Source organism: Rhipicephalus microplus, chromosome 8 (genome assembly GCF_043290135.1).
Source record: "Rhipicephalus microplus isolate Deutch F79 chromosome 8, USDA_Rmic, whole genome shotgun sequence".
Lineage (NCBI taxonomy): Eukaryota > Metazoa > Arthropoda > Arachnida > Ixodida > Ixodidae > Rhipicephalus > Rhipicephalus microplus.
In genome coordinates, this window is record NC_134707.1 from 19528945 (window position 1) to 19554167 (window position 25223).

A 25223-nucleotide genomic window follows, 5' to 3' on the forward strand; every position below is an offset into this window, starting at 1 on the left:
TATGCAGGAAGGCCACGCATTGTATTCAGGAAGGACCAGCTGGCGTTTTCTATAATTGCAGCTGCAAATATTACGGAGTGGTTTGTTGGCTCGCTCCGGTGTACACTTCGTTTGTGTGAACTCTCACATATATGCTGATGACAATACAATCCTTTCTAAAACTGCTGCCAGGGCTAGTTTGTTCATGATTAAGGTATATTTACCAGCGCAGAGAAAGACGGAACCTTCAGGAAGGACACACATATACAGCGTTGAACTCACAACTGATTCATTATTTTGAAGGCAGGGCCTTTTGCAGACACACGTCGAAATAACAGAGATAACATGAAGAAAAAAGCGATGAATATCACGTGACAATTGCTTGCCCAACGCATAATCAACCGAAGGTAACCACGCAGTCTGAAATCGTTGCACCACAAAGTACGAACCCGATAAGAAATAAGTGAAAATATTGAATAATTGATCTTAAAACCAACTGGGGCAAAGGCGTTAAAGCCAAAGAAACCTAGGCAGCCACACACGAAAAATAAAAAATCACAAATGTTTAAAACTAAATTGAAAAATAGCAACAGTGTAAAGCAGGGAATGAACCTATTGAAAAGGCATGCAGCGTATGTAGCTTATTCCCTTACTTGAAAAAAAAAATGAAATGCCTGCTTACACAGTTTTCCCCTGCAGCCTCCGAATTCCGGCTGCCTCATTTTGGTCACCGGAAATGACATCGGTGATTTGAACTTACTGATGCCATTTTCGGTGCAAAGATCATTGGTGTCAAAATTCGTCCGCTTCGGTGGATAGCGCGTACTCGCGATAGCATTTGAGCAATGAAGTGAACCACGTTTCCTACTAAAATGGCCTACGTTTTCTGCGTCAACTGGTTTGTACCAGTCGTGACGCCATTACGAATACGTGATCTGATGCGCAGTGCGCAAAACAAGGGAAAGGAGAAAGGACACTAGGGGCGCAAATGTGTGGGACGCCATATGATACGCATACATTATTCCTTGATCAACGACGAGCTGCTCGAACTCACAAGTGCTGTGTGACGCCATGCTCTTCTGGTGGCCCTATACAAGGCGCCCCAACTATCACGCAAAACGATTAAAAAATTAAGCCAGCTTCACATTACGATGCCAGGCCTGAACGAGAGTGAAGCTGGATGGCCTGCCTTGTTTTCTGAGTTTTTTAGGGGCAAAGCTCTTTATTGTCGAGATTTGTCCGTTGGTGTTGTGCGCCGCAGCTGCCACTGACGATGACGACGATGATTATGACGATGCTTACGACGATGCTTAAGACGACAGGCCGCATCTATTCTTGGTGCCATCACGGCACAGCCAATGCAAGGTGCCCACTACACACCATGTCGACGACGATAATAGCCACAATCAACGACTGGCTTGTGCAGTAGATGATGGCTCGATATGCTCCACGAAGCAGTTCGTATGACGGGAAACAACCAACAACCACCGTGAAAACATGGCCAGCCCTCGCCTTCTTGAAATTCAAGCTTATACTCGACACCTCAAAGCAGTAAAAATAAAGACAAAATGAAATTCGCAACTCCACACAACGTACCACTTTTGATCAATAAACGTTGTGCATAACTGTAAACCACTTGTCACTTATTTGCATGCGTGAATAGTCAAAGTCAATGGTGGCTTATGGTAACACCAAACTATTCCATTGTTACTCTCACTCATCATCATTCACGTCGTGGATATGCCATGACCTTTCCTTTTCTTTTCTTTCTTTTAACTTCTTATATGAGTTTTTGTATACGTTTTTTATGAAATCGTGTTTCTCTTTCTCACTGTTTTCATACTTATTTCTATTCCTTTTCTCTTTTTGCTTCTCTTTAGTTTCTTTTCTCTCATTCTTCTAATCGTTTTCGTTCTCCACCTCTTAGTATTCCTTCATTTCTATTTTTGTCTTATCTTTGATATACCCCGTTCTTTCCTTTCACGTGATCATGTGAGCCACTTTACTGAGAACTGCACATTCAACCTTCCCGCCTGCTGTGATCCATAGTATGGCATGCCCAATTTAGGACTGCCGTATTCAGTGGCTCCGTAGTTGAAAGAGTAATGGCGTTACTCCTGACACGTATTGCTCCCAGTAGATTAAAGCCAGCAGTACTAATTTCTTCCTGCATTGATTTATTGATATGTGGGATTCAACGTCCCAAAACCACCATATGATTATGAGAAACGCCGTAATGGAGGGCTCCGGAAATTTCGACACCTAGGGTTCTTTAACGTGCACCCAAATCTGAGCACACGGGCCTACAGCATCTCCGCCTCCATCGGAAATGCGGCCGCCACAGCCGGGATTCGATCCTGTGACCTGCGGGTTAGCAGCCGAGTACCTTAGCCACCGGATTACCGCGGCGGGGCAATTTCTTCCTTGGTGAGTCTCAATTCGCTAGTCATAATTATTATGTCATACCTTAACAAGCACTTGCAAAATTTTCAAAATATTGCTTAGTCATATCTATGTATAGGCATGTTAAAAAAACATCTAGCTGCACTATTTTCAGCTGCTATATCTTTACTTCTTAAATGCGGGCTTATGTTTTCTATTTCATAATGAAAGGCGACGAATCACGAAAAATAATATGTGCACTGTTAGCTCCCACCCGGAAACGAGAGGAGCACCTTCAGAAAAAACTTACTGCGAGCAACAGTTTTTTTCGTTGGCCAGTGAATGGTTGTGTAGCGCAAGCAGTCATATTTTTAAGCAAGAAGCTCGCTAGCGGACGCTGCCTGCGTTGGCGTTGCGAGGAAGCGTGGGAAAAAAGGGACGGGGGAAGCAGGCGTAGGTTATTAGATGCTCCCTGCGTCAGCGTTCCGAGGCGAGAGGGGGAAGCTTAGGAGAGGAAAGTAGTAGCTCATTCATAGCGTGAGTGCGGACGCCGGCCTACGCCGCGGGACATAGACCCAAGCAAGAGATGCTTCGCATCTAAAAAACCGTCAGGCATGCAAGCAGAGAAAGGAGGATCTTCGCGACTGCATCCACTTTGTTCTCATCGCTTCGTAGGCAAAACAGCACGTGACAAGTTCCTACCTTAAGTGTTACTACAGTGTCTAGTATATTTCTAGACACTGTAGTGTTACGCACAGGTACCGATATCCTTCCGAGACCCTCCCCTGCCTTCTATTAACCCCATTGAAGTATGCCTGATTGCTCCACGTCTGTCATTTATGAGCGTTGGGCATTTGACTCACGGAAGCGACCAGTATGACTTAAAGTGGCCGGCGCTTAACGTGTCGATCGACGTGGCCAACACTGTGCAGTGTCAGTCGTGGAACGTTCCCACCAACGTCGTCACGTAGGCATAATGCGCCGGCTCGTTAACAAGCCTTGCTTCAGGAATGGCCTCGCCAAGAAACGTTCCGTGCATCTCCGAGCAAGCTCCTTTAACACCATTCATTTGGTGGATATGGCGGTGTTTTTGTTTTTCAAATTTATATGGCACGAAGAGCGTGTGTACTGCTTATTTATTTCGTGCATGTTTACCCTTTCTCCATTTGTGCTTGTTCAGCAAATCTGCTCTGGCGCAATTTGATTTTAGTTCTAAAGTGAATGTTCTACTTTTTTGCTCTGACTGCTTTAGAAACCCTAGTATAAGGTTAGCAATATGTTGAAAACAAATAAATCAAAATGTTGCGAAGCCTTCAAGTAGCTTACATTGTCCCACGCATGTAAAATTTAAAAAAATGGCCGCACTCGTGAGTACGATCTCTGGAGTGAAACACCCCTGAGGACAGCTGTGAACGTCTAAATGATATTGAACCGAAATGCCAGCTACCCGTTTAAGTTAGACTAAGCGATCAACTGTCAAAGCGATCGACTCGCAGCCGAATATGGCTGACCAGAAGTTACAGCGTTGAAGTTTCGATCGGACTATTTATGCACAAAAAACTACACTCGCGAGTCGTTGAAGGCACCATACTGCGCGACGGAGTACGTCCGCACCGTCTTAAAACGCGGAAACATCATGCGGTTGTAATCCACGCGAGAGCCCACGCGACGACCCGTGTTGAAGCCGTCGGCGTATCTCTTCTCCTTCGCCTCTCTCACGGGCATGAACTCGTCGGGCCGTTCGATCAGAACGCCGGGAAGCGTCCACTCCAGCTCGTTGTGGAAGACGCGTTTGTTGCAGTACAACGTCCGTCGAGGTGGGAAAGGCACGAAAGCGTAGAAGTATTCGATGTCCACCGACACTGCCTTGTGAGTAGCGTCCGCACCCGTTTCGGCGTAGCGGGCTTGCATCAGCTCGTAGGCGACACGGCAGAACTGCGTGACCGAATACGGGTTTCTTACATTGGCATCGCTCAGCAACTGACATTTGGAGCAACAACAGAGCTGGTACATTAGGACCTATAGGGAAAAAGGAACGAGACTAGAAACAGATTTTCTAAGATAATTTTCTGCATCGCAGTACTTCATTTCAAGCCCTCGAGTGTTTTGAACAGAAATGTGCGTGGTTAAAATGCGCCTCAAAGACGGTGGTACTAACAAATGCATATATTCAAATTTCTAGCTAAAATATCGTTTTGTACCTGACAAATCAGAGTAGGGCACTTCGGACTAACCGGTAGTTTAACAGTTCGGCCAGTATGGGCGTCCTACAATCACGGTGTTTTTTCGCGATTTGAAGGGTTTTGGTTGATTAAAAGTGCACTTATTTCTGACTGTGTAGAATGCATTGAACATAATTCAGAAAGAATAATACTCATGCAGCCACTCAGGGGAACGTACAAAATAAAAATACGGAGAGTGAAGTAGGCGTATGACACTCTAGAAAAACTAAAGCAAAAAAAATATTGGCGATGCTTCCGCTACGCCAGAAGGCCTGAACCACAGAAACTGGATGATTCGGAAGAGTAATCGGTAGCCTCCAGGTTTTCTTTAGTTCCTAACTAAGTCATGATGGTTCTTTCTGCCTGGCTTCTAGGCTGTGGCTAGGCTTTAGGTAGCTGATGCTTCTACGTTGACTCTCAGCACAAGACAAGTTTCAGTTAACTAAGACAGTTATGGAGGCGACGTGGATGCCCGAAGCCCCGTGACATAAACTCGCGCTGAAGCCAAGCAATTGCACCTCTCGTAGACATTCGGGCTGATTGTCGATGGCGGAGGACTATACCATCGTTTCAGGGTTTTCCTGCCGCCGCCGTTAGGGGATGCGGTTCTCTTAACGGTGGCAATGAAAAAGTGAACACCGAAACTGTCTGCATCAAGAGTGTGGCACCTCAGCAGTTGTTCCACTGGAAAAAAGATAAGGAGGGAATGAAAGGGAAGAAGAATAGAATAGATTTGGAAACTGTTTGAGAAGTCCGCCGATGACGCACCGATTGGCGAGTGGTTGGCGAGGCCGTAGACCGAACAACCATCAGCCACGAAATCCACTATCTCCGCAGCCACCGTCTTCTTGTTGGACTAACTGTTGCTTTCTTCATTTTTCGGTGGACATGTGGTGAGTAGTGAATTTATTCAATTTGTGTGGCCCATACCGGCTCATGGTGACGTGTCTTATTAGTAACTGCGGGAACGCACTCACTACGAGATGACATCCATCCATGCAGTCATCGCCGATTTATCCCACACAGGAAGCGGGCGTTCAAACAAACATGGCGGGCCCGGGAAACTGCCTCACGTGACTTCGTTATACTCGTGGGCACTTTACTTGCTTTCGAGAGGTGATGTGGTGGTCACTGATAATAGGAATCAATACTGAAACAATGCCCTAGGCGCTAGTAGCTGGAACATTAGGTGACCAGTTATGGCTAGAATCGGTCGCCAGGAGAACAAGCAGTGACCTCACCCCAGAGGAGAAGGCACAAACGAGGTAGTCTGACTCGGCGAGTAGATAAATGTCAATGAGCACGTTAGCGAGAGTAGAGTTGTTCACTCGAGTCTGCAAGTCGAAGGCCTCAAGAGCAGCCAGATGGTTGGAGATGACCTTGTACGCTGGAAACCTGCATCGCCGAAAACATGTTACGTTCAGATAGTCTGTATAGTGATCCAGTTCCGGCAACAAAGCAGTCCCACTGGTGAAAGCAGGTAACTTAGAGGCTGCAACGTGAGGATGTACAAGTGCAATTGGGGCCGAAATAATTTTAACCAATAATGAGCAACAGAGGTTACATGTTTAAGCTATTTCAAAATTTAGATTTCGCTGCTATTCTGGACAGCATTGTAAACCTCCTACTCTGACAGCTTAAAGGGCATCATCGAGCCCGAGTCATCCGAGTTGTGGAAAACATCTGGAGGGCCTATGTAGAACGTGGCGCCAATCCGCGAGGAGATAAGAAAAAAAAATGAGTGGCCTAACAAAAGCAATTGCTATTTCTTCATATTCTTTATTGTTGAAAACTACGAACTATTGAGCTTAACTTGCACTGAACGTGTGGAAAAGAGTCTGTGTAGAAACGACTATGTGAAGATCAGGGCTATGTGAAGATCAGGGCTATGTGAAAAGACTATGTGAAGATCAGGGTGATATCCTAACATTTCGCTGAGCCACCTTCTTGTTTGAACAAAGAGATAGCCTGCATCATACTTCTGTTTGATGCCATCTTCTCGAATATTTTCAATTAGTCGACCACGTGAGAATTTCAACTCGAAATGAGAATGCACCTGTGCGCTTACCTGTCTATTTAGCAGTCTATGATGAATTTCGCAATACACCCCTTAAAGAAAAACAGACTCAGAAAAAGTACCTTAAAATTCAGTGAACACTTGAACAGCACATTGCTGATCATCATCATCACCATCATCATCATCAGCCTGACTACGTCCACTGCAGGACAAAGGCCTCTCCCATGTTTCGTCAGTCAACTTGGTTCTGTGCATGCTGCTGCCGTTTTATACCCCGCAAACTCCTTAATCTCATCTGCTCACCTAACTTTCTGTCTCCCTCTAACCCGCCTGCCTTCTCTGGGAATCCAGTTAATCCAGTTAGTTACCCTTAACGACCAGCGGTTATCGTGTCCACGTGCTACATGCTCGATCTATCATTCACCAAATATACTGCGCGTTACCGAAATTTGGTGTTTTTGAGGAGGTCTCAATGTTGACAGTCACACAATTACAGAAAAGTCATATTTCAACGTCCACTCGTCACCGTACATTAACCTAACGGCCTTTGAAAAAAAAATGATAAACCCCGCCTGTCTCACAAACACTATTTGTAAACATCCCGAGTTCTGTCCCGATGGAAAGAAACGCCGACGACTGAAAGCGCGGTATTTTGTCCGGTTGAAGGTCGACATGCTTTGTCTTGTGTTTGGCAAATCTGTGCATTCAGCTGACGTCACCGTAGTCGTTTAATGTAGGTCTCGCTGGTGCTACCGCACTGCGCGTGCTTTCCGGGTGCCAGGCTTGACTTCGAAATGATAAGCACTGGCGGTATGATGGCGTCAACCAGAACAGGATCCACGTGCACTGCAGTGGGTATGTTTCAATATTAATTGCAGACTGCTAAATAGACGGCTAAGCGGACGGCGGCCGCCTTGAGTCCCATTCAAAAGCTCACGTATAAAGCCGGCAAAATAGACAGCTTCGAGAAGACGGCATCGTAGACGAAAACGATGCAGGCTACTTTGCTGTCCAAACAAGATGGCGGCTCAGCGTATCGCTCGAATAGCTCTAATATCGCCGAAATGTTCATCTGCACGCCAGCCGACTTTTCTCCGGGCGCTCAATGTGAGTGACATTCAATTTTTTTTAGATTTGAACACGAAATAAGCTAAAGAAAGTAACAGTTGCGTTTGTTTATCTTAACGTTCTTTTCTGGACGCGAGGTGGCATCTCGTCGCGTACAAACAGTCAAGACAAGTTACATTTTTCAGACAATATGGGCTTGATGCTTTTTTTTTTCACGCTGTCAGCACAGACTGTCTACGATGCAGTGTAGAATCGGAACAGTGAGTACATTGACAACGGTAGAAAGCACATAGTCCTAGTGACGAATGAGGCGCGTTGGTGTTAGACGGTTCCGAAAGACTGTGCTCCGCTGTTGGCGTTTATATCCATCAAGACAGTAAATGGGTGTTGCACGTGAAATAGTCTCGCAGTTTTCAGAATATTGAGTTTACCCGCCACAATCATTACTTCAAAAAACACCTAGACAAATATATAACAAAACTTCGTCTGAGAACAGTGGCAGCATTTTGCTGTACAGTACGGTCCACTGTTAGAGGGAACACGCAAGCCCATTGCTAGCGGCCGTGGAGCGCAAACTACTGGCGAGATTCGAAAATGCCGTGCATGCACATTGATTTATTAAGTTGGTGCTTGCCTCACGTCGTTTGCTACTTCTATGCCCATGCACTCGGCGTTTGTGTTTGGCATAAACTGCCGTTCCCATTGTTTATAGTTTGTGTCTGCCCGCGTTTCGTTTAATTTAGCAGTTACTTTTCCATTGATATTGTGTCTACCCTCGCACGTGCATCTTCTATTTCTATTGATTTCTTATGGATATAAGCAGGCATCTCCTCCTATTGGTCGTATTAAACAGTCAATCATTTTCCTATTTTATTGTTGTACTCTGCGTAGATTTTCGGTTATGATATCTTACAATAATATTCATAATAATGATAATGATAATCATACCTACATTTACTATAAATACGAAGGGTAATATTACCCCGCCGTGGTGGTCGAGTGGCCAAGGTACTCGGCTGCTTACCCGTGGGTCGCAGTATCAAATCCTGGCTGCGGCGACTGCATTTCTGATGGAGGCGGAAATGTTGTAGGCCCGTGTGCTCAGATTTGGGTGCACGTTACAGAACCCCAGGTGGTCCAAACTTCCGGAGTCCTCCACTACGGCGTCTCTCATACTCATATGGTGGTTTTGGGACGTTAAACTTCACATATCAATCAACGAAGGGTACTACTACTGCAGTATACCAAGCAAATGTTATAGAGCGCCGCACCAAGCAATAAATCTGTATTTCGCCTGCATAACTCTACAGAGCAGGATCGTTTCAATGCAGTGCATTTGTTAAACATGCGCGCTAACACTGTACCGCTCGATTATAATAAACATATTCAAGCTGTCAAAAAAATGTTCTTAATATCACGCCTCTATGCGTCCGCGAGGGCCCAATAGTTCCTAGTTCAAGCTATAAGCCTGGTATCCGCACCACTTAGGTCACCGGGTTTCCGCCATAAAATTTCATCTCTTTTTTCCTTAACCACCTTGCAGCATGAAATGGTTCCCGAACATTGGTCATATTTTTTTTTTACTCTGCTATGTATTACAAAATGTTTTTTTACTTCCGTATTATCTCGGTAATTACTTTTGGGTCATCAGTAGAGACGAACACACGCTTCTGGACTGGCTGGCCCCTGAGCGCCAGGGAGCTGTAGAACTCTTCAGCATGCTGCATGTACTCGGCCACGTCATGGAACGCTGCTTCCCTCTTCTTGTCCGTGCGCCGAATATGCAAACTGTAAGACAACAACATGAAAAAAAAAGCACACAAACGTCGACAACCTAAACGCTATCTTTATATCATAGGTGTACTCATTTGAAGAATATCTACGCATCAACTATAGGTGTAGCCTAGGCGAAGGGGCGGGAGGAATTAGAACAAATTTTCCTGCCCCTCCCGAAATATTTGTACACGCACAATTACAAACGAGTGTGAGAGCTGGAGTAGCTAAGCAAACGGGACGTGAACTAAACATACGCTCTATCTTTAAAGGTGTACTGACACCTTTTTTTTTTTTGTCAGAGGTGAACTTTAGTCTGCGATACGAAACTCCGGTAAACAGAGAGGAGGACTCTGAACAAGTGCGGTGCTTAGTAGTTGCCGATAAGATATTTCATTTTGATATTAAAGTCGAATTTCTCGCGGCACACACACACCAAATTCGACACTAACTTGACGTCAAGCTACCATACTAATCCTGGTGATTTCACGCAGCACTCTGACAAGTTGTGATGACGTCAAGCACGGACGCACAAAAGTAGCACTTCCGCGTCGCCCTCTCGATTGTCTGCTCGCGCCGTGCGGTCTCTGTCATCCAGCGCACCTGTGAGGTGAGCTAGCGGAGCCTGAATTATAGTGTTCGTGCACGCGAATGTATACAATATATACGCTTATCAGAGGGCAAACGAATCGTTTGATTGCGACTTTGTCGTCGTGGCGCCAATATTTCACCCTGTGAATTGGCTTGTGCCAGTGAAACGGAAAAAAAAACAGGTGCAAGTTCCACCGATTTCCGTCCGATTCGGCGCTGAAGCAAGCGTCTGTTGACCTTGTTTAGCGCGGCCGAGGCGTAGATTGGACGCCAACTGAGCGGAGTTTACTCTGTCTCCGTTCCCATCTGACACGTACACGCACGACACGCTGTTGCTGGCTGACATCGGATTGTCGACGAACAACCTGCGCCTCAAAAAGCGCTCGACACATGTTGAGATTCGGCATCCGATTTGGCGTGCGGCGGCGCACGCGGCGTGCGATGATTCCCGACACATGGGGAGAACGAGCCATCAGCGTTCGGTCTCCACCCGCATACGGCACCTCAGCTTGCACGCTCTGAGAACATCGTATCGTATTAAGCATAAAATAAACAACCCAACACAACCACACTTCGGCGTCTGATAACAGTGCCAACAAAGCTACGCCTTCGCGAGTGACAAGCGTCGGCGCAACCCACATTCATTCCCGACTCCAAACATAAGCCTAGTAAGGCCGACGTTTTCAATAGTGCCGCTCGCTTTCCATCTGAGCTGATTGTTGGGCCCTCCCTTTGCTAGCTCGATAAACCTTAGTACATTTTTATGGCACTTTTACACGTGCAACTGCATTTCTAGACGGTTTAGGTGTCAAGACCAAGGGTGAGAATGAAGCGGGCTAATTCGCTGAGACGGTCGGTGCCACTCTTTGTTCACCTGCAAAATGGCCTGCCATCACGGCTGGATATCTCATTGGTGGTTCAGAAACGAACCTTGTCTTGCAGAAGTAGCACACTTCAAGCGTCTGTTTATTCAATCGCAAGTTATTTCACGTCATAAACACTTTATGAAATGTTTTCCATGCCACCAGGAACGGCGATATCCACAAATACCAGGGCGATCGGGGTCGCGAGGAACAAACCTGCGACGGGTGCCCACCAATGGCGCCCTTGGTCATGCTTCCGCGCGGATGCGGCTTAGGCGCGAACAGCCAAACGGCCAATCGCATCCCACTTCACAGGAAGTGTCCAAAGTGTCCAGCACCAAAGTGATGCCATCCTAACGTTGAGCCTCCTTGCGGCGACACTTGCCGCTCGTGTGGCGCGCAGCAGACGATCGAAAAAGCGACGTGTTGACGAGAATACGTCACAAAAACCTGCGCCTCCACATACTACCGCCTGGTGGCGCTGCTCGCACAAAGTCGGCACTGCTCGCACCATGTCGATACAAAATGGAGGAAGCGAACCAGAAAATTGACTGGTAAATACTTAGAAAACAGAAGGGGGGCCAAACTAAAAAGAATTATCGGTTAGGAAGAAGGTGAAGGAAGCTGAGACCGATATGTGGAGAATTGGCATGATTAAGAAGTCCGCACTAGAGATCTATTGAACTTTTAAGCAGGAAATTGCCAAGGAAAGGATCTATGATATATACTCGGGGTAGTTCTCTACTGTTTGAGGCCAGGACGGGAGTATTGCGAACCAAGACATATCGGGTCAAACACGAAGAGGTAGACACGGTATGCAGTGCGTGTTGAGAGGAAGAAAAAACTGCCGAACAGTTGATAATGTTCTGTAAAGGGATTCCCCCTATAGTTCAGGAAGATGGCGCAGAGTTCTTCAAAGCACTGGGGTTTAGGAACAGGGAGGGCAAAATAGACTTTAAGCGGGTAGAATTAACTAGAAGGAGGTTATCTGATTGGTGGTTAAAGTCAAGGCATGAGTGAAAATTAAACCATTCATTGAAAAGTACGAATCCTAAACCTCACTATTTAAAGGAAAAAAATCTAGTTTTTGGTTCATTAAGTATTACGGCTTGCTGGCACTAGCCACCGCCCGATCTAAAGGGTACAGCCATATCCATCCATTCATCCATCGGCTGCAAAACAATAATCATGGTGAAGTTCCCGAAGGATGGAAACTTAGCAGGATGAGCATGATGTATAAAGAAAAGGGGGACAAAGCTGACATAAACAACTACCGTCCTATAACAGTGACATCAGTGGTCAACAGGCTGGCGATGCAGATTATAAAGGAAAGGAAAGACTGCAGGCATGGATAGAGGATGAGGGGGTGCTGGGGAACTGCAGAATGGGTTTCGGAAACACAGGAGGTTGGAATACAATCTGTTCTCACTGACGCAGTGCATCGAAATAGCAGAAAAGGAACACAGGCCCCTGTGGCTAGCATTTTCGGATATCAAGAGAGCGTACGATAGCGTGGTTCAAGAGGAATTGTGGGGAATACTGGACACACTAGGCGTGGAACATGTAGTCACTAATCTTTTAAAGGCTATCTATAAAGGTAACAAGTTAGTTATAAATTGGAAAAAACAGGTATCCAAGCCTGCAGAGGTAAAACGGGGGCTTAGGCAGGAGTGTCCCCTGTAACCCTTATTATTCATGATGTACCTACAAGGATTATAGGCCAAATTAGAGGGAAGTGGACTGGGCTTCAACCTCTGTTTCGTCAAACAATGAAAACTCATTGATCAGGCACTACCAGCACTGATGTACGCAGATGATATAGTGCTAATGGCCGACAACAAGGAAGATTGTCAGAGATTGGTGGACATCTGCGGTAATGAGGGAGATAGGTTAGATTTCAGATTCAGTAAGGAAAAATCAGCAGTCATGATTTTTATGACAATGAAGGTAGTGAGTTTAGAATACAGGAGGTCACGCTATAGATAACAGATAAATACAAATAACTGGGCGTATGGATAAGCAATGGGGCCGAGTACCTAAGGGAACACGAAATATACGTGATGACTAAAGGTAACAGGAATGCAGCGGTAATGAAAAACAGGGCACTGTGGAATTACAACAGGTATGATGTTGTGAGAGGAATATGGAAAGGGATCATAGTTCCTGGTCTGACGTTCGGCAATGCGGTCTTGTGCATGAGATCAGAAGTTCAAGCAAGATTAGAAATTAAGCAACGTGGAATAGGTAGGCCTGCCTTAGGAGCTCACGGGAATACACCAAATCAGGGAGTACAAGGTGATAAAGGATGGACATCATTTCAGTGCTGGGAAGCTAGCAGCAAGATAAAATTTGAGAAGCGATTGAGAGAAATGGGGGAGGAGCGTTGGGCTAGGAAGGTATTCAGCTACTTGTACATGAAGAATGTCGATACAAAATGGAAGAAGCAAACCAGAAAATTGACTGGTAAATACTTAGAAAACAGCAGGGGGCCAAACAAAAAAGAATTATCGGTTAAGAAGAAGGCGAAGGAAGCTGAGACGAATACGTGGAGAATTGGCAAGATTAAGAAATCCACACTAGAGATCTATCGAACTTTTAAGCAGGAAATTGCCAAGGAAAGGATCTATGATAATACTCGGGGTAGTTTTCTACTGTTTGATGCCAGGAAGGGAGTATTGCGAACCAAGACATATCGGGCCAAATAAGAAGGGGTAGACACGGTATGCAGTGCGTGTGGAGAGGAAGAAGAAACTGCCGAACACTTGATAATGTTCTGTAAAGGGCTTCACCCTATAGTTCAGGATGGTGGCGCAGTTTTTCAAAACAATGGTGTTTAGGGACAGGGAGGGCAAAGTAGACTTTAAGCGGGTAGAAATAACTAGAAGGAGGTTATCTGATTGGTGGCTAAAGTCAAGGCACGAGTGAAAATTAAACCCTTCACTGCAAAGTACGAATCCTCAACCTCACTACTTAAAGGAAAAAAAGAAATCTTATTTTTTGTTCATTAAGTATTACGGCTTGGTGGCGCTAGCCACCGCCCGATCTAAAGGGTACAGCCATGCAGAGATTGATAGACATCTGTGGCAACGAGGGAGATAATTTGAAGTTCAGCGGGGGAAAATCAGCAATCGTGATTTTTAGTAATAACAAAGACAGCGAGCGTAAAATACAAGAAGTAACTCTAGAAATACTGAATAAATACAAATATTTGGGTGCCTGGATAAATAAAGAGGCTGAGTATCTAAGGGAGCGTGAAAGATACGTAAAGACTAAGGGCACCAGAAATGCAGCTGTAATAAAAAATAGAGCACAGTAGGTATAACGTTGTGAGAGGGATTTGTAAAGGTGCCATGGTCCTGGGTTTGACGTTCGGCTATGCGGTCTTGTGCATGGAATCAGCAGTTCGAGCAAGATTGGAAATTAAACAACGTGACCTAGGTAGACTTACTTTAGGAGCACACGGGAATACCTCAAATCAGGGAGTACAGGGTGACATGGGATGAACATCGTTTAAGTGCCGGGAAGCTAGCAGCAAGATAGAATTTGAGGAGCGATCTAGAAAAATGGGAGAGGAGCATTGGGCTAGAAAAGCTTTTCGCTACTTGTACACGAATATTCTTAATAATAAATGGAGGAAGCGAACTCGAAAATTGTCAAACAAGTATTTAGACAACAGCAGAATACCATGCCAAAAGGAAACATCGGTTAAGAAGAAGGAGAAGGAAACAGCGATCAAGGGACACGTGGAAGATGGGAATGCTTACGAAATCATCACTGGAGGCGTACCGATCTTTTAAGCAAGGAATTTCAAGGGAAAAGATTTACGATAATTCTTGGGGTAGTTCTCCGCTCTTCGAGGCTAGAACGGGAGTGTTGCGAACCAAGACGTACCGAGCCAAATACGAAGGCACAGATACAATATGTAGTTCGTGTGGAGAGGAGGAGGAAACGCCTGAACATTTGAAGATGTTCTGTAAAGGGCTCCGCCCTATAGTCGAAGACAATGGCACCAAATTTTTCAAAGCATTGGGCTTTAGGGGCAGTGAAGGCAAAATAGACTTTAAACGGGTAGAAGTGACGAAGACGAGGCTAACTGATCGGCGGCTAACATAGTGACAGCATTTAACTTTATGGCTAGGTGGCGTGATCCCACGACCCGATCTAAAGGGCACATCTGGATACATTCATCCATCTATCCGTGACTTCAGGGCAGGGTAGGAACCAAAACTACCTTTTAAAAGCATGCTGTAATTAAGTTTTGATGGCGAACTCACGCTTGCCGGTACACTTTCTACACTCTCGGGTGGTTGATCTTTCCTTTGACGGAAAAAAAAACGGTAAGTGAAAAATTTCATGTCAGTGCCTCTTTCAAGACACTGTCTGTTCATGACACAGATGACAGTAAAGATGGAAGTGGTAAACATACACTCAGATTATCTGTAAAAGTCTATCTTGAACAACCAGTTAGTACACGTTACTTGGATGGTAAACAGTTTTAATATGGGACGAAGGAGTTCCTCTCGTGAACGCACAAGCGGACGGAGCGTAAGATCTGCGAAGTTCCATGCCTAAAGAAAGAGAATGCCTGCGTCTGTGATGCTTCAATCGCCGCCCTTGAAAAGGAGTTAGTGCATTGGTCACCCTAATGAAGTTACCTCAACACATGGCGGCCAACGAAGTTGTTTCTTTCTAGTCATCGTTATATGTACCGACCTAGTGACTTTTCCCGTTCCTTTCTTTATAATTTCGTACATATTTTTGAGGCAATAAGCTTGTACTTAATACACAATTGTATCGGGCCAGTTGGTAAGGATCCATCTTGCTAGGAAGCGCAGCCACTATTACAAAGAACACACAACACAAGCGCTTAACTTCAACTAAACGTTTATTGCAAACGTCAGAGTTTATAAAGGGGGTGAAAAGAGAAAAAGAATAAAAAAGGTAGACAACAATAAGCACACGTGCCAGTCCCGTACAATACTCTCCGGTATTGTCTATCACCCCATCCATTCGTGGATGATTATTTGGTTTTTTTGAAGTGTGATGCCAAAGAGTTTCGAAGTGTTGATATTTTGACACTTGGAGTACTTGATACAGTTTCTCAGCCTCTGAAACTAACACATGAAGTGCCCTATGGTGATACGCTCAGGTTCCTAGATCTTTCATTGCAATTTCAGGATGACTACGTTTGTTGGCTTTATGAGCCCAGGAGCAAAAAGCAACTGTTGCCTTTCTCTTCTGCCCATGTCAAAGTAGTAAAGGGGTCTGTTGCACGAATGTGCATTTTTAATTCGTTGAAGAATTCATGTTTTCACCTCATGAAGAAGAGCTTTGAGCATCAGGTTTTGCGACTGAAGGCAGCAGGTTACCCGCAACGAATGGTTATTATCGTCGCCGAATCGCTACATAGGGACCTAAAGAAACAAAATAGGCAGCGTAATAACACTTCCCTGCAGCAGCGTAAAACGGCTGTTGTCCACTATATCCATAGTGTGGCACACAATCTTAAAAAAGATTGGTAATAAGGCGGGCGTCCGAGTGGTCATGTCTGCTCCTGAAAAACTGTGCAGAATATGTCACAAAACTTGTCCTGTTTCAAAAGAAAAGAAAGGTTGCCAAATTAAGCATCGCAATAAATATGTTGAGTGTGCCCAGTCGGTTGTTCACAGAGTGCCCTTGTCATGTGGTCTTGTTTATGTGGGAACAACTGAAAGATGCATTAATGAGAGGCTAAAAGAACACCACAATAAAGTGCACAAGGGTACCGATGGTCACTTGGCGATCCACTGTAAGGAGTGCGGTTGTGTGCCTTATTTCGATAACACGTGCGTGTTATATCGGGACAGACATTCATTAACCCGTTTGATAGTAGAAGCGGCGGAAATGACACGTGATGATTTTGAGTGTGTTAGTGCACCCTCTATTTCGCTCACGCGGAAAGAACTATGTTTTTTGGATGGGGTGATAGACAATACCGTATAGTAATGTACGGGACTGGCACGTGTGCTTTTTGTTGTCAACCTTTTTTATTATTTTTCTCTTTTCACCCCCTTTATAAACTCTGACGTTTGCAATAAACGTTTAGTTGAAGTTAAGCGCTTGTGTTGTGTGTTTTTTGTAATAGTGGCTGCGCTTCCTAGCAAGATGAAGCTTGTACTTGTTTCAAGCGCTTGTGTTCTGTGACTCTTTCTCTTTGTCCCGTTTTTGCGCAGTTTTTAATTAAAGTAATATTTGTGCGCGTGTAAGGTCCTTTAAATAATTTATGAAATATTCTAATAATACACTTTTAAAGGGGCCCTGCAACAATATTTGAGCATGGTCAGAATACGCTGCCGATGAATAGTAGAGGCTCCCTACAACACGTGAGCCAAATGGTATAGCACAGCACGCAGCCTGGAATTCACAATAAATTATCAGTCAGCTAAAAATTGCTTTCTCTTCTCCCGACAAATGGCGGAATATGCCCAAAAATCACACGTGAATTACCCATCTATCAGCCATTGGCTGATTTGAACTTGGCGCGCTCGCTCTTTACAGAGATCGCCGCGGGAGACCGCAACTTGTCCACGCGGGCGCGCGCGATCACACCGAAAAAGCGGTGCATTCGAAGAGCAAAAAAAGAAAAAAAAGTGCTCAAAGCCATGAGGCGCGTGTGACGTTTTTCTGTGGCCCTGCAATCTCTCCCTGTTTAGCTTCCAGTGCTTTCGTCGGGACGAGAGAAGAGAGAATGCAATTGCAGCATGCGACAAACCTTTGTAACTCCACTCGCACTGGAGAGATTCTTAAAATTTTTGCGGCGTTGAATTCGTGAGGGATTGAGCTTTTCCGGTGAATTCATTCTACGGTTACTTGAAAAAGCGTTTCAGGGCCCTTTTAAGGGCGGGAAGGGATCGATATACTCCGAATATGAGGTGGTTCAGGGCTCCTCGAAGCTTTCATGGTTAGTCGCAGATTTCATGTAACTTTGCAATAGAAACTCACGCTACAATTGGATGCTTGTAGTCATGGTTCATCTTGAAGTCTTCGATGAGTTCGCGTGTCGAGTTCTGTAGCCGGAAGACGTAAGCCATGATCTGGCCGTACCACCAGGCGTACGGGCCACCGTGATTCGCCACCAGGTCCTTCGTGATAGACGCTGGTAGATCCAGAATTTGGCTTCGCTCTTTTAGGACTGAAAAAAAAGAATAATTTCCAAGTGATACATTACACTTCCAGAGAATCCCAATTGACAAAAAGTCGCAGGGAAACCACAAGGGCGATGCAATAAATGCCCGAGCGAGATTCTGAAAAAAAAAAACAGCAGAGCGAACGGTCCCATGTTCGAATCCGTGGTCGGCTATTTCGGAGGTCTTCTTCTGATGTAGTTTTCGTTGTGCCCTTTTGTGTGTACACACACACACACACACACACACACACACGTGTGTGTGTGTGTGTGTGCGCACGTGTGTGTGTGTGTGTTGTGTGTGTGTGTGTGTGTGTGTGCGTGTGTGTGTGTGTGTGTGTGTGTGTGTGTGTGTGTGTGTGTGTGTGTGTGTGTGTGTGTGTGTGTGTGTGTGTGTGTGTGTGTGTGTGTGTGTGTGTGTGTGTGTGTGTGTGTGTGTGTGTGACACAAAAATGTCAAGGAATGTATAGGGGAAGTTATTAGAATCATGAACGTAGCGTGTAGTAGCGCAGTACATAAAAGAAAGGGACTCGACACAGACATAGAGATAGGTAGATAGGTTAGCGCCTACCTATCTCTACGTCTGTGTCGTGTCCTTTTCTTTTATGTACTGGGCTAATACACGCTACGTTCATGGATGACCAAATCGCCCGATCAGCAACCCTTATTAGAACCAATGTAATGTAAATAAGAAGAAATAAAAGTGAGTAAAAGAATAACTTGCCGTGAGCAGAAATCGAACGCTTGTACCACGCATTATCACTGCGATACTACACGTGGCACTGTGAAGTATATGGACATAACGTGTGTTTTTAAAGCAGGAATTCTACTTTCCCTGCATCAAAAAGGAGACGGGTGGCTGTGAGTAGAACACCTGCTTGTCATGCAATTAACACGAGTTTGATCCTTACATGGACCTGAATTTTTAGAGACGATAGTCTTTCTTGGGGACCTTTAACGCAAAAAAAATTGGTCTGTCTGTCTGTCGGTGGTCTTATCTGTTTGTCCCCCGAAACAATACTGGCAACCATAACTCTATGCTCGCAACGGCCGAAATCCAACCGCATCCACAGCGCCCACCAATATTGCTCAAATTTCGGCGTTCATACTTGTGCGATTGTCCGTTAAAAGGCAAAAATTGCGCATATTATAGGCATAATATCAACACGCCAATATTCTGTAGTTTATTGTGCCTTTATACTAGCGAAGGCATACATGAGTAATATTACGGACCATAGCGTTTATCACGCTGCGCTGAAAAGGCAACGCTATGCACGAAAACGCAAGCGTTTTCAACGCTTTGCTAAGACGACTTGGTGGTGGCACCTACCTGTCGTCTTGCGTTCTACACCTTATCGCCTCCGAGAAGGGCGCGCACAGCGCGTGGTTTGTTTCCCAAGCTAACTGCCAGATAGCCCTCATGTCTCACGTGCCCAGATGCGCTCGTTTGCCTCCGCTGCACGCATCGAGGTACTTAACGCAGCGCCTCCAGAACGCCATTCAGTGGTGTTCTCGCTCAGAACATCAAATAAACGTTTTGTTCACTTTCTTCAGGCGCAAAACAATCGTCTTTCGGCGACATTCGCAGCGAAACATGCAGATATGGGGCCATGTTTTTTAATCTTCATTTTATATGATTCCTGCACGATTTTAAATCCCGCACATGATGATGATTTTTTGCTCACAACCAATGACCCCGATGCCAAAGTTTCTGTAAAACGAGATTTTAGGCGCCATAGCAGTATTATCATTTTATTTTCGGCATGCTGAGGCAACCGAACATGATTATGACAGTTTTTTAGAACTTGAACTGCTCTGAGAACGAGACACTGGACCGGAGGAAGACAAAACTGGCGCTTGTCCTGCTTTATTTCTCGCCTCTAGCACAGTATAACTCACAATAACGGCTGAGAATCAGCCTCCCTACATACGTTCGCGTTAACATAGTTGACTATAAATGTTGGAAAGTGTGTCCCCAGGAACGACGAAGACATGAAAAAAAAACATGCACACAAGAGCAGGGTCCAGTGGGTACGTGTTCACTGTTCTATTATAGCATTGCATATATTGTGCAGCTTAACCTTGCAACGAATTACATCGACTTGTTCCGATTCAAGCGCTCTTATAAAGCATGTGCAAATGTTTTTTCGAGGGGATCTATCTACAAGACAGTTAAAAAAAGAAATATATTAATCAAGCACTTTGACTTCATGCGCTCTTACAACTGCTCTCTTTTATCTCGGACGTCATGACGGAGAGGCGACAGTTTAAGCTTATTTCTTCGTCACGTGACAACTCCTCTGCCTGGGATTCAATATTAGCGGTTTTAAGTTTTGGCGATGCAAGCTGCTATTTAGCGCAAGCTGATCGTGAGGCTACCAGTAACTTTGAAGATTTCACACAATTGCTGCCTCACACCTGCATCATCTCCGCCGCGGTGGTCCAGTGGCTATGGTACTCGGCTACTGACCCGCAGGTCGCGGGTTCAAATCCCGGCTGCGGCGGCTGCATTTTCGATAGAGCCGGAAATGTTGTAGGCCCGTGTGCTCAGATTTGGGTGCACGTTAAAGAACCACAGGTGGTCGAAAATTCCGGAGCCCTTCACTAAGGCGTCTCTCATAATCTCGTAGTGGTTTTGGGACGTTAAACCCCACATATCATTCATCAGTCACACCTGCATCATCAATTTCACCGAGGATTTCCCCGTACGTGGGGTGTTTAATATTTCTGCAATTGACATAGTTATTGTAATTGCTGACCAGAATTATATCCGGGGTAGCCGTCGACTATCATGTTTTCGGAGCCAGCACCGTTGCAAGAAGGACCAGTGACAGGTTGGAGCACTTCTGTCCAGCCACCATCGCCTTGAGCATAGTGCCAACGCGTGCTTTTGAGAATCAACGTGCGACCCATTCGCAAGGCTGCCACAAAGCACCAAAGGACGTCGTGAGCACCGGCCGCAAGTCCGCACGTGTTGTTGAGCACGCAGCGCAGCTTGGGCGCTGATTTGCAGTCGGCTGGGTTCTGCAGAGCAAGACAAGAACAAAAAAAAGTGACTGATAACTCTTCCTAGGAATCGATATAACATGAAAGTGAAATGTGTATTCACAGAGGAAGTTGAGTGCTTGTTGTGCATCGACTGTTTCACCGCAAGGGTGAAGGGTAAATTCTACAGCCACATGTGTCCAGTCATGTGCAGAACGACAGGCATTTCGAAACTTAAAGCGCGCACCTCAAGCAGAAAGCACACACGAAATTAGCATACACAGTACGTGCGCGGACTAACAACTGTCAAAGCTCGACACTTAAAAGGACCCTGAAACTGTTCTTAAGCTTTGTCAGCATTTAGCCTACAGCATCACCAAACTATTCGCACAATAAATTTAGCGACACGCTGTGTATCAAGACCGCTGCGGACAGTTCTGTCATACCCTACTTCTCATCTCTGCCAGGCCTCCTGAAATTATGGGGTATGCTGGCATCGCTGTCGATCGCAGAGCTCATGTGAGCGCGTTCGATGATCGGGGCTTTTACCAGTCTAGACCTCCGAAACCGCACGCTGAAAGGTTCCGCACAGTCTCGAAGACCATCACATTGTCCGCCCCGCAGCACACACACTGTCTAGCAGCAGAGACGAAGATCGCGGAGTGGTTCGTATCTGCTCCGACAAGTATCGCCACCCTACGGGCCGATCTTAGTTCCGTGCATTTTACAGTCCATGGCAGTCGATCAGATCAGCAGCCACGGCGACGTGGCGGCTCACGTGGTCTGGCCAAGAGGCTGTCACTCCGTGAAAGGCCAGTTGAAAACGCATTTGGCCGAGTCCCAACGATCTGCATCGATCTGCAGCGATTCGCAGCTTTCAAGTGCTATATCAAACTACAGATATTACGCAGTAAGCTAAAATCGGTCTCCAATTATGACGCTTGGGACTTGGTCTACCAGCTCGATGTGTTTGTACGAAATTGCCAAAACAGTTTCAGGGTCACCTTGAAACGCGCTGTTTCAACTGAAATATGCACAAAACGAACGCACAAGTATACAAAGGACAAGCGCAAACAACTGCCACTAATCTTACTTCTTTCTGTGGTGCGAGCATAAACGCGGCCGGAGAAGCAAGTGAAGTGACCTTCGCGCTCTCCTGAACGGGAAGTTTTATGAGCTTACGCGCAAGAGAGAACATGTTACCACCATAGGGTGTATGGTGCATATAAATATATGGCAGTTAGTAATCTGAAAAATGTACGCTACGTTGCCTAGTGGTCCACATAGCGCGCTGTGAAATAAGAGGTCACTGGTTCAACGCCCCGCGACCGGAACCTTTCCTTCTCATTTTTTTTTTCGAACCTGTTAGTATATATTCTTCCACGTAATATCCGTAATGAAAAAACGTCGGCGGAACCGCCATGGTGTACATAGTATAAAGCATTTCGGGTTCAATAATGTAGTGATCGATACATGTAGTGATCGATTTCCCTGTGTGTGATCAAATTTCTACGCTCAGTTTGAAAGCTTGCCTATCAACTACTTCGCCGTTGTGGAACAGTTTTTACAGTGCTCAGCTGCTGACCCGAAGGTCAAGGAACCAATCCCAGCTACAGAGGTAGCATTTTCCACGTAGATGGAAATGAGATAAGCTCGTGCACATAAATTTAGTTAGACGTTATAAAACGCCAGGTGGCATAAATTTCTGAAGCCTTCCACTAAAATGGTCCGCATAATGATTGGGTGACTTTGGCACACCAAAGCCTATTGATCACTATTATTATAATGATGGTAGGGTTTAACGTCCCGAAACTGCCATATGATTATGAGTGACGCTGTAGTGAAGAGCTCCGAAAATATGGACCACTTGGGGCTCTTTAACGTGAACCTATGACCACTACCAACCATCTGTGTGTAATTATTCTTTGCTGACTGTTTTCAGGAATCAATTTTGTACAACCTACAGGAAAGTGCTAAAAACGTATTTTTATCTGTATATAAATATCTCTCAGTCTGAAATTAGTCTTTAGCTCTTGGTTTCTTTTTGGTTGTTGTGCTTAGAGAGGCTTGATTTTCGTTACTGCTTGTGCCATGAACGTTATGAATAATGCAACTAGTGCAATGTAGCTTCTCTCACCTGAAGCTGTTCAATTGTTTTGCGGACGTAGTTGCGAAGGCTTTTTTCCGCACTCATTCTGACAGCTCGGTCTGTCTTTCTGATCGCTGCTACGTCTGCTTCCAGAACCCTGCAAGTAGAGCGATAAATTAGGCATTAGTTTAAAATCACTAAATATTCCCTGTCGGGCATCGTTTCAGCATTCGGAAAAGCTTCAGAAACAAATAATTGCAGCTAACACATAATTTTAAACACATCAAGTTACATTTCCTGAAGGTATATAGACTGTCTTTGCACTGAGGGTGAGCTTCACAAAATGAGTTAGTCATGGTGTAAATTCTGGGGTTGGGAGTCAGCATAATTATGACTCCAATTATAAAAAAATATTTACACCGTTAATTAGGGCTACTAAGTCTTGCAGGCTGCATGCAGGTCATACCATCTAACTGGGCAAGAAGCATTTTATAGGTTGCTTAAGCTAACGGGTCTCCTGTTTCTGGATGTACAGATAACATACAAGATCAAACTCGTCAAAATATCATCATCACCAGCAGCAGCAGTGGTGGCAGCAGCAACCTAATTACGCACACTGCAGGGCACAGGACACTCACATGTGTTACCAATGAACCTCTTCCTATGGTTTCTTCTGCTACTTTATACCTGCAAACTTCTTAATCTCCTCTGCCCGCTTCACTTTCTATGTCCCTCTCATGCGTTGCCTTCTCAAGAAATCAAGTCGGTTACCCTTAATGACCAGCAGTTACATGTTCTACATGTACTTGTTCATTTTGTCTTCTTGATTTCAAATGTGACGTTTTCAAACTTGGTTCGCTCCCTGACCCACCCTGCCCTCACCCTGTTAACACATATAATTTTCTATTCCACCGCTCACTGCGTCGGTTTTTATCTACGTTGACCCTCTATGTGAGCCTTCATGTTTTTGCTGCGTAGGTGGGTACCTGTACGATGCAGCGGTTACACACCTTCCTGAATAAATAATACATCTAATTGTATACAAACAATGAAGTTAAGTTTTACTGCACTGCTGCTAGTTGCATTTGGCTCTTTTGACGCTGAATCTTGCAGGCTACGTCGGTTGGCTACACCGAAATCCACCGAAACCACTACTGCATTATAAAATCAAGTGATTTTTTTCCTAGCACTTGCGGATAAGCTCAACCAAGGCGGCTGCATTTGCATACAGGGTAAATGCTGAGGCCGGTGTACTAGGTTTAGGTGCACGTGAAGGAACCCAAGAAATTAAAAATTTTAGAACCTCTTTGACATCATAACAGAATTTAAGGCAACCAAGGTTGCACGGAAGATTGTTCACTATCCATAGAGTTTGATCTGTGTTTATGTCACGTGCCTTCCTTCTGCTCTTTTTCGTTCTGGATGCACTCTAGGTCGGAGGCATAACAAACTAGAGCAAGAGTCATTAACTTCGGCACATCACGCAGAAATTAGCGTACAAATATAAAGTGCCCATAACTATGAATAGGTTAGACACCTATGGCAAAGCCTACCTCAGGTATTCACGAGCCTTGGCTAGGAACGCTGCCGCTCTGGTGATCTTGCCATTAGAGGATCGCCTTGGCAAGTGTCGCACGAGAAATTCACGCATTCCTTTGATGCTGGACTCCAACCTGGCCAAGCGCTCGACGTGAATATCATCAGCACCTGTTGAAAGAGGTCTTTGTTGGAATTTCCGTGCTCTATACCTTAAACTCTCAAAATGATTGATTGGGCGAGTCAGCGAACCACTGTATCTGTAATATGAGCGCCTAACATAGAGAGGTACTAAGAAATGTATCCGGGACTTAACCTGAACAGGACCACCTTGTCGGATGTTCTATCGGTACATTTATATGTTCCGACCGGGTATAGTGGGTACTTGAAAAAGTGGTGAATATAGTGAAAATAATATTGCGTAAACTAGAAAGAGTGGGTACTCGAAAAGATGTTGATATGTTTGATATGTGGGGTTTAACGTCCCAAAACCACCATATGATTATGAGAGACGCCATAGTGGAAGGCTCCTGAAATTTCGACCACCTGGTGTTAT

The 25223-nt window shown here is 45.1% G+C and overlaps 1 protein-coding gene across 3 annotated transcripts in view; it reads right to left on the reverse strand.

Moving 5' to 3' along the window:
- Positions 1–3478: 3478 nt before the first annotated feature.
- Positions 3479–25223, reverse strand: part of LOC119165240 (uncharacterized) — a 61081-nt gene continuing 39336 nt past the window's right edge. For 2 of the 3 annotated variants that reach the window (XM_075871228.1, XM_075871227.1), the window contains exons 14-20: positions 24685–24838; positions 23180–23288; positions 20817–21081; positions 17877–18066; positions 9283–9456; positions 5825–5978; positions 3479–4296 (exon numbers count right to left, since the gene is read on the reverse strand). In XM_075871228.1, coding sequence (XP_075727343.1) covers positions 3922–4296; positions 5825–5978; positions 9283–9456; positions 17877–18066; positions 20817–21081; positions 23180–23288; positions 24685–24838 — 1421 coding nt within the window. In that variant the 3' untranslated portion in view covers positions 3479–3921. The remainder of the gene's footprint in view (positions 4297–5824; positions 5979–9282; positions 9457–17876; positions 18067–20816; positions 21082–23179; positions 23289–24684; positions 24839–25223) is intronic. The other variant, XM_075871229.1, reaches the window with a different exon arrangement.